This window comes from Pinus tabuliformis, chromosome 1_2, assembly GCF_031772625.1.
Source record: "Pinus tabuliformis cultivar Carrire ecotype Pingquan chromosome 1_2, CPIR1, whole genome shotgun sequence".
NCBI lineage: Eukaryota > Viridiplantae > Streptophyta > Pinopsida > Pinales > Pinaceae > Pinus > Pinus tabuliformis.
The window spans coordinates 43,670,127-43,681,051 of NC_142298.1; the positions used below are offsets into that span (position 1 = coordinate 43,670,127).

The 10,925-nt window shown below is 32.7% G+C and overlaps 1 protein-coding gene across 1 annotated transcript; it reads left to right on the top strand.

The window, feature by feature from the left end:
- Window positions 1-3,410: 3,410 nt before the first annotated feature.
- Window positions 3,411-5,540, top strand: LOC149204333 (zeatin O-glucosyltransferase-like). Its single transcript, XM_089393273.1, has one exon. It carries the CDS (start codon window positions 3,506-3,508, stop codon window positions 4,913-4,915), a length of 1,410 nt encoding a protein of 469 aa, XP_089249399.1. The 5' UTR covers window positions 3,411-3,505; the 3' UTR covers window positions 4,916-5,540.
- The last annotated feature ends 5,385 nt before the right edge of the window (window positions 5,541-10,925 follow it).

The window sequence follows — 10,925 nt, forward strand, 5'->3', positions numbered from 1 at the left end:
AGTATAATTTTATTAGATGAATTCTAAATCATTTAAACCTAATTTGTAAGTATTGTTTTCCTATAATACTAATAGTAAATAAATAATGTAAAAACATAAATTAACATAATAAGTATTGAAATAAAGTATTAATTTTTCTATTAAATTTTATAAATGATGAAAATTAAAAAAAAAAAAAAATCTATAAATTCATTTTTACCCATATAATATATATATATATAGTGTTATAAAATTATTAACAAAATTAAATCTAAATCTAATTTTAAATAATGATACCACAAGATGAAACAAATTCGAAATTACAATTTTGAATAGCAATTTTTAAATGTAAATAATGTATTCACTTGAAGGGACTTTATTCCTTTCTATCCATAGTTAAAATACATAAATCTCTCAACATGACTTTATTCCTTTAATGCTAAAATACATACATCTCTCAACACACACTTCATGTATAAGTGTATCGATTTCAAATTGGAATTATACATTTTCATATTAAAAGACACTTAAAATATTAACTATAATTTTATCGTTATTTTCAATTAATTTATTTTTATATGTAAATAAAATTTATATTTAAATAATTTAAATAATATAAATATGTTATTTTATTTTATTTTATTTATGTTTTATTTGATATTATATAAAAAAATTGATACTGTTTTTTTTAATTAATGTGAATATGATATTTTATTATATTAAATTTGGAAAGCTTACTTATTTCTTTATGTAGATGTGAAAAGTATATATGTGGAAAGTGTTTAGAAAATACAAATATATATTTTTTAATATAAAATTTAAAAAATTTATATAGAGAGAGAGTATTTGATAAAAGGTGATTGAGTGCTTTGTTAAGACGCTTCTTCTTGATGTGAAGTCACTAGTTCGATTTCCTTCTTAAGACACTCTTTTATGTGAAGTCACCAGTTCAATTCCCCGCCCCAATCGGAGTGATATATTGGACAAATGAAAATATAGTATTACAAAATTTACAAATATATATATATATATATATATATATATATATAATTATAATTTTTTAAGTTATATATATATATATATATATATATATTAGAGAGGTTTAACTATTTTTTACATCATAGATCATCTTTACGACTATTTCTATATGATATATTGGGGTTTATTATAAAAATATAATAGTGAAATGACCATAAATATTTAAAATAATAAACTGAATAAACTTTACTAATAAAAAATAGAAATAGTAACAAGAAAATTTAATTAGAAATTTAATAATTAATAAATAAATTATCTTTTCGTATATAAATAGATAAATGAATTTTATGTAACTAAAAAAGGATATACTATTCTTTCAATTTTATATATATAGAAAGCTCTTAAATATTAATTAAAATTAAATTTATAATAAAATTAACATAAAAATTATATTAATAAAAATAATATAGAAAAATATATTTTTAATTATTTACCATTTTAAAATTTTAATATATTATTTTAATACTTATTAAATTAATCTACTTATTTACATTTCCTATTATAAAAAAGGATACTCACAAATTAGGCCCAGATCCAACAAAACTCTACTTGCATCTTAAGTATAGTCCAGTCCTGACTATTTTAAGTTTATCAAAAACACAATAATACTTACATGTTAGTCCGCTCTCTTGCTTTTATGATTTTAAGTTTATCAAAACACAATAATACTTACATGTTAGTCCCCTCTCAATTTGTTTTTGAAGATTGGTTTTACATGATTCAGCCTTATGATTTAGCAACATATTAAATTTCAATTTGCTTTTCGAATATTGGTTTTACATGATTCAGTATTATGATTTAGTAAACATATTAAGTTTGAATGTAGTTTATTTTTATATTAATTGAAATGTATTTTAATTACAAATTTATTAGCTTTATGTATAGTAAGAGTTTATAACTTTTAAAATAATAAGTTTTTTTTTCCTATTTTTTTTAATTCATAAAAATGTCCTCTTCTTTTATGGTACATAATACATCTACGGTTCTTTAACATATATAAAAATCCATGTCGAATGGTGGAGTCATCGAGGAAATGGGAGTCGTTTGAGAAATGAATGGCATGCTGAAAGGTGAAGGCGAGATGATGATGCATCGTGTATGGCAGACATTATTACAGTGCTCCTTCTCCCTAAAGGAGATACGCCACTAAAATTTAAATGATACTTCAATTTGCTTCACACCTTTTTAGTATTGAATAATCACTTCATGGAAAATGAGAGTCCGTACAAAGTAACTGCAAATTTTCTTTCCCATTGATTTTCTTTTTTATTGTAGGAACAATGTGCTAAACAGGTGCGGTGCTTGAAACGGAATGACATTTTATTATAGAATAGTTGGCTTATAAGACATTTATAATCCGTTTGAAATTAGTTTAAAAATAAATAATTTCAACAAATTATTTGGAGAAACAAAACTTCGCAAAATCATAAATTTTTTCGTTGAGATTCATTGCATCAAAAGTTATTAAAAAAGAAAAAAAGCTACTCGTGGATCAATCTGTCAGTCAAAAGTTCATATCTCCCGTTGAAGTGTAGATCGTTTGAGGATCCACTTGACTAATATTTCCATATTTTAATGAAATACATGACAAATGAAAACGTTAAATATTACGATATATACAAACAAGGGGTTGAGGATCCAGTTGACTAATATTTCCCTTATTTAATGGAATACATTACAAATGAAAATGTGAAAATGTTAAATAATACGATACATACCAACAATCCTTGCCTAACGGAATACATGACAAACGAAAATGTTAAATATTACGATACATATCAACAATCCTGGCCTCTACTGAAGCGGAGGAATTGCTCAGGAATTGCTCACACAATTGATGATTAAAAGTGGTTGGATATTCTATAAAAAATTTTACACGATTGATTAAAAGTGGTTAGAATTTCAGTAAAAATTTCAAAATTTTGTAAAGACAGTGTTTGAATAGTGTTTTTGAGGGTGAAAATGAATTCAACACCATCAAAAAATTTTAAAACACTTAAAATTTTGAAATTTAACAACTATACCTTGGATTTACAAAATCATTGCCAAATTTTCTCTAAATCTGACGAAAATTTCCATAACTTTCCGACCAATTCCTCCCTCTAGACTATTACGGCTGCAAACAACAATCCCGGCCATGAAATTGGCAATCACTGCTTCCTCGTCAATAGAGAAGGTACGTGCTTGCTGCTTTGTTTTCCGATCATGAAATTTGCTTTTACCAAGATTATTGGATTGCTAATTTTAAGGCAATGTTAATTTTTTTTTTTTTTTTTAATATGGATAATGGATTCCCGTTGTTTTTGGCTCTTTGGGTAATTTCACGGGATAAGTATACTGCCCCCTTCATCCATTTGAGCGTGGATCTTTCTCTAGTTGGGGTGACACGAGCATCGCAGCTCGATAACGTGTTTTCAAGCTTCTGCGAGAACGACCATGCACGACTTTTTAGAGCTTATATTTACTGCAAATCGTTGGTCTGCCATTAATGGGTTCCACCGAGACATTGTTGGCAAGAAGAAATGAAATTCAGGTGGTGATACTGCCATCGCCAGCACAGGGCCACCTTAATCAGTTGCTTCACCTTTCAAGGGCCCTCGCTGCACGAGGTCTAAATGTACTGTTTGTCACTACTTCTACACATATCAATCAAGCTCTACATCGCGTTAGGGGATGGGATCCTCAGAACTTCCTCATTCGTTTCCACGAATTACCCATGCCCTCCTTCTCAGAAGAGCTGCCAGATCTTGAAAACAAGGAGCACACTTTCCCAGTGCATTTTATTCCTCTCTTAGAAGCCATGGAAAATCTCAGGGACCCTTTCGAAGATCTGATAAGCAGTCTGGGTCCGAATAGAGTTGTGATTGTGCACGACCCATTGCTCGGGTGGGCTCAGACCGTGGCGGCCAAGTATGGCGCCCCAGCCTACGTTCACAATTGCTTCAGCGCCTATTACCACGCTATGAAGGAAGAGGGGCGCGGACTTCCGGATTGCGTTGTGTCCCAGAAAAGGTGCCTTCCACAGAGATGGCTTGATTTCAAATCTCGGCAGCCAGACTATCTACACCTCGCGGCAGGGTATCTTATCAACAGTTTCCGATCTCTGGAATCCCAATTCATGCGGGAAGATTACTGTGAGAAGCCGCTGTGGGCCATCGGTCCTCTCCTTCCTCAATCTGTGTGGAGTGGTACGAAGGATAGTACTAGTTCGGATGTTGAAAGTTGCTTGAAATGGTTGGACGCCCAACATCCGGCTTCGGTTGTTTATGTTTCTTTCGGTTCAGCGTCTTCTTTAACTCGGCAACAACTTCAAGAATTGGCTCGAGGGTTGGAGGCGACTCAGCGGTCGTTTCTTTGGGTTGTTAGGGTCGCGGACAGCGCCCGTTTCACGGCGTCGGAGGAAGCGCAGATGGATTGGATTAGCGAACTGCTTCCGGAAGGGTATGAGCGCCGAATTGCGGGGCGCGGGTTTTTGGTGAGAAACTGGGCGCCCCAACTTGACATCTTAGCGCATAAGGCCACCGGAGGGTTTGTAACGCACTGTGGATGGAATTCGACGTTGGAAAGCATCAGCGCTGGGGTTCCCATGGTGGCTTGGCCTCTGCATTCCGACCAATTTGCGAATTCGATTCTGGTGGCCAGGGAGCTAAAGGTGGGCGTGGAAGTGAAGAAGTGGACGAAGGCAGATGAGACTGAGTTGGTGATGGCGGAGGAGGTGGAGAAGGCGATTGAGCGAGTGATGGGGGAAGATGGAGAGGGAGTGGAAATGAGGAGGAGGGCCAAGGAACTTCGATTGGCCGCCCAGAGGGCCGTGGCAGAGGGAGGATCGTCGTGGAAGGAGTTGGAGTCGTTTATCAATCATTTTACTTCAAAACTGAATGAACGAAGTAATGATTGAGAGCGTTGGCGGCTATGCTCAGGATTTTGCTTCTCACATATGCAAAATCCTTCTTCAGGGAAAGGGGTTCAAAGCCTTCTTCTGTATCACCGGTGAAAACTGATTAGATATTTATGGTTGTAAAATTTCTGAACATTTGCTCTATTATAATAATAACGACATTCCATGGAAAGACACTGGGTTATCTTTCGCTATTGCCAAGCCGCTGCAGTATAATATCATATTGCTAAATGGCTGTAGTATAATCTGATAATGGGTAATTTTTCCCTTATTCCAAATGGCGTAGTGTAATCTTCTCTGACGATGGCGTAGTGTAATCTTCTCTGACGATTAAGTGCAGAGGATTTATGGCAGTTTTGAATCTATGAACAGAAACTTTGAAACATGGAAAAATTGGATTCAAAATCTCTTTATAACACTGGTGAAAAAATAGTATATATAAAGCCCTAAAATATTCACGATGAACAACGACAATACGTTGAAAGATAGTGCAACAGTTTTTCATTTTTCACTACTGCCAAATCACTTTACTGTGATCTGCTACCATTGCCAAATGGAAAACTGTGGGCACCTAACAGAATGAGGTTTAATCTTTCAAGATGATCAATAACCATTGAGTGTAGAACACGGGTGTGGCTATTTGTACCTCAATTATCGAGTGTTGAACACCGATTTGTAAATCAATTTCAAATATCAAAATTCCAAAGATCAATTTGGTGATGAGATTTGCTTTCCTATTATTGTTTGTTTGTATGGGTAAGGTTTCTCATTTTTTTTGTTTTCTTTTTCTGAGTAATGCATGAATAGCTAAATGGTTTTGCATAAAAGAAATTTCGAACCAAGAAAATTGGATGAGTCTTTCTATACCACAGGTGCACTGCAAATTTGTATATGTAGATATCATTTTTGAAAACTTGAAATTTGTTCACACATTCCACTGAATGATACTGGGATAGTCTTTCTTTATTACCGAATTGCTTCACTGTAAATTTCCCCTATTGTCAAATGGTGTCAGCAACTGACAGTCTGCAAAGGGCTCAAGTGTCAGCAACGAACAATGCAATTTACCTTGCAACTCACATGCATTTGACTGTACCAATATTTTTGTGAAAAAGTGAATTCGATTGGATAAATGGTTTCTAGGGTTTTACGATGTCGGAGAGGGCAGTATCACTGCACATGGATGAGGCCTCCACAAACCACACACTTTGCACTCTAAGATAGCTCGACGAAGATCAAAGTGTATTTCCGGGTTGAAACAACACGGGAAATATATTTTTACATATTAAGAATTAAGAATTAAAATTTTAAGTTTTATTTTAAATTTTAATATATTTTTACATATTAAGAAAATAAGGCAAAAGGGCAAGCAGGTTTTAGGTCAAAGCATTTTACAGATCATGGTATCAAGTTGATGCACATTATTGAAAAGGTTTGGGAGGGCAAAGAAGAATTATTTTGATGCTTGGTTGACTTCAGAAAGGCATTTGACACAATCCCTAGAGATAAGTTGTGGAGTAGAATGGAAGGACTTGAAATTCCTTTGCATTATAGAATTCCATAGGCTTTTTGAAGAGGTGAAAGCCAAAATTAGAACTTCAAGAGACATTTAAGAAAGCTTTAGAAGTGACATCGGAGTCAAGCAAGCAAGGCTGCCCTTTATCCCCTACTCTTTTTGGTTTATATATTGATAAATTGGAAGAGTGGCTAAATCTGCAAGGTGGGGATGGTGTTTGGTTGGGGGAGTTTGTGATAAAGCTTCTTTTATATGCTGATGACCTTGTATTGATTGCTAAATTCGCCCATGGATTGCAAATGCACCTATAGGCCCTTGATCAGTTTTGTAAAGTAGTGGGGATGCAAGTCAATACCAACAAGACCAAATTAATGATTTTCTCAAATAAAAATAAGGAGATATGTTCTTCTTTGAAGACAACATTCTTGAAGTAAATGAATACAAGCACCTTGGGATTGATTTCAACAACAAGCTTAATTGGGAGCATTGCAGAAAGAAGAGAATTTTAGGAGGGTGGAAGCATTATATGCTCTTGAAAATAGATGTAGAGTTATGGGATTCGAAAACAATTAATGTGCCTTTTGGGCTCCTAGTTTGTCCACTAATATTATATTGAATTGTGGGCTAGCAACATTCCTTTGTCAAAATGGAAGCAATTTATGAAAATCCAAAAACGCTTGATCATGAGCAAGTTTAAAATAAAAAGTTTGGTTTGTTATGAGATAATGTTGAGTGAAACATGAGCAACTTCCATCGAAGAAATTGCTATGGTGCGTCTTATAGAGTATCTTCAAAGAATTGAGCAAATGGGAGAAGGTAGATGACAAGTTATCTTCAATGAAGGAATGGGTGAAAAAAAAAGAAATCATGGATGAGACAAAACAACAAATGGATGAAAAAATGAAATATTTACATCAATGCATGTCCCACAAATAACAAGGATTTGAAGAGTTATGTTATGGAGAAGTTTCGTTAGCATATATGGGGAAAATAGTTGGGTAGAAAGAATAAGTACTATGTTCAAGAATTCAACCCCACGTGTGATCTCCAACCAAAAAAAGTACATTGGAGCTAGCATTCCATGGAGAGGAAATATTCTTATTGCTCAATTAAGAACTAACTTGCATTAATTATGACACGAAATAGACCAGTGGAAAAGACCTAAAGAAGTTTGGGAAGTGTGGATGTGTACTTTTTGCACTTATGGGGCAGTGGAATTGGAAAAACATTTCATTTTGAAATGTGATGCTTTCAGAGTCATCAGAGACAGTTACAACAATATATCAGAAACAATTACATGAGTATGTTAACATAAGTTCCTTGACATTGCCTTTTTAGTGATGGGACATACAGTGACGTTAACATGGGTTCCTTGGCATTGTCTTTTCAGTTGAGGGATGTTAGAAGGTATGGTCAACTCATCATTAATTTGAATAATAAGAGGATTGAATTGCAAAAGGCAAAAAGTAGGGAAGCTATTCCTCCCATAGACTTTAGAAGGTATGGTCAACTCATCATTAATTTTAATAATAAGAGGATTAAATTGCAGAAGGCAAAAAGTAGGGAAGCTACTGGTCCCATAGACTTAGTCTCATGGACGTTAAAATTTCATTCATTCATTATGTTAACAAATTTGTTTATTTCACAATAGAACTTTAAAATCTTTATTAATTATAATTATCAATAACTAATAAATAGATAATAGGAATTTAATTTTTAAGAAGTACTTATGGAATATTTTTAATAAAGATAAAAATAAGTTGAAATTTAATAAATCAATGATATGGATTTATCTTCAAAAAATATTCTTTTTTACTTTTCAATTTAATTAAAAAAAAAATACAAAATTAAATATATATATATATATATATATATATATTTATATTGTTACATGTTTTTTTAAATATATATATTTAAGTCAAATTATTTCTCAAAACAATATATATTTTTCGATAAAAACATATTATTATTATTTCTTATTATTTCTTAGTAATATATTTTCTTTTAACTTTATAAAAAACAATTTAAATATATTTTAATCTTAATATAAAATAAAAAATTATATATATATAGTTAAAAAGACACATTTCCATATACCTAACAAAAGATCTACAATATTTTAAATGATATTTTTCCATTTTTATATAAAATAAGAAATCCTTTTGCTTATCATCTAAATTATATACCTTTAAATAATAAAATTTCATTTTATATAAAAATAAAAAGAATGTTTTTATATATGTAAGGAAAAAACACTCAAAATAAAATTTCAAACTTTTTTATTGGTTAATATTAAAATTTAAAATAATATTGAAATTTAAATTTAATTTTAATATTAAAATTCAAAATAATATTGAAATTAAAATTTTAGGAGAATGATCAGTGACTATTTATTTTATAAAAAAAATAAATATAGATATGTTTTTCAAATAAGTAATTCATTATGTGAGTTAAAAAAATAATTTATATATATATTTTTTTTCAAATAAATAATTCTTTTTGTGAATTGGAATATTTTTATTAGGAAATTGTTTCAGTTTGAATATATTCTAGGTTATTTATTTCTTCTAAAAACGATTTTCATTCTTAAGCCTTTCCATAAAATTTGACTCTAAAATTTTAAAGATTAATTTATTTAAACTTCAAGAATTTTTTTTTTTCATAATAATTTAAAACATATACTATTTTTTCATATGAAAATTGGTAGAGAGGCTAAAGCACATGAGATATCCAAGACCTAGAAATGATTTGGGAAAATTATAACGAGTTTGGGAAATATTAAAATAATTAATAATTTTAATGGAGTTCCTAAGTCTAAACTTAGGAAAAATAAAATATTAATGAGTATTAATATAAAACTTGGTTAGAAGGTTCCAAAAGTCATGGATCAAGACAAATCTAATCTTATTTGTTGATTAAAGATTTAATCTCGGCCGTTGAAGGACCAACTAGAAAAGTATAAGAGGAGGCTTGAGGGTTAGTTGGAATACAAACTCAGGGAGACCAATTAGTTCGATTTCTGGAGCAGGGTTAGCTGAGAAATTCGAACTAGTGGTGTGGAGAGTAGCAGGAGGTAGCAAGTACAAAACAGAGAGTCGAGATCAACAATAGAAGACTAACGCAAAGGCTGGTGAGGTAAATGCAGAGGCAACATGAGACTGCGCAGTCACTGGAGGGCCTCTGTGGGGGACGTAGACAGGCCCAGGGCTGACACATAGTGTCTGGGAGCTACGCAAAGGTCAGTCAGGCTGATGTTGAGACTAGGAGAAGTGTTGGAGAATTTTTCTCTCTGTTGGGTAAGCCAGTTTGACACCCTATTGTATTGAAGAATTGATGAATAGTAAAATCCTCCCTTGCTGCATCGGTTTTACCACATTGGGTTTTTACGGGGACTGTTGTCCAAAATATCTGTGTTGATGTATTGATTCTTGTGCATGTGTTTATTTCTGTATTATGGTGTGATATTTGTAGTAGAATTTATTTTAATGTTTATTGGAGGAATTTCTTAAATAACTTATTGAAAATAAGTAGGCAAAGTAAATTAGATGTTGCAATGATAGATTTTCACATGGTATCAGAGGGAGTAATTAGAGACAGGAAGGAAAAATCAATTATGGGTCGAGATCATGATGCAGGGGCATCCATGTTAGGGGACTCGCACAGATTTTTAGAGAATTGCACAAGAGAAAGAGATTTCGATTTCTCTATGTTGGCTTCCAGGCTGAAAGAAGAAGTGGCTTGTATGACTAGTTCTGCATCATCAAAAGTATGGTATATAAACAGTGGAGCCTCTTGGCATATGACAGGAATCAGGGAATGTTTCTCAGAATATCGAGAAGAGAAGATGAATTTTCAGATCACCATGGGGAACAAGGCAAAGTGTACTCCAGTAGGGAAGGGTACCATAGTTTTTCAAACAGAATCGGGAGAACGGTTCCATGCTACAAATGTGATGGAAATGAGAAATTGGGGGTTAAAGAAAATCCCTTTTCCTTAACAATTATCTTGAGGCCTATGGGTTATGGCCCACAAACCTTATCAGAAGCATTCATAAGGATTTAAGCCTTTAACATCGGACCATATAATATATCAGAGTCTTTACACTAGTGGGAGTATTTAGATATGCTTTAGCCCTTAAAACCCCGGGCCATTTAACTATCGAGATTTTCCTTTAAAACCGGGGACTCCACCATTTAACGCAATATAAAGGAAACACGGGAAAACCTGCTCCAGAATACATAACCGGACTTCAAAAACATTAAGCCGCACCTATATCTCCGTCGGGTCTGCACCTTTGGTTGATCCACAACACTGCTTTGATCGTTGACTTCCGATAGACCCGATCTCTGATTGCTGATTGGCTTTATCACTATTGGCATTCAGCGCTCCACTGCCCACTGTCATTTGGATTCTCCGATATGCGATCAACGATTTGATCTCAATCGTCGATCCTGGATCTTGATCTGACGGTTGACGATTAATCACAGGATCACA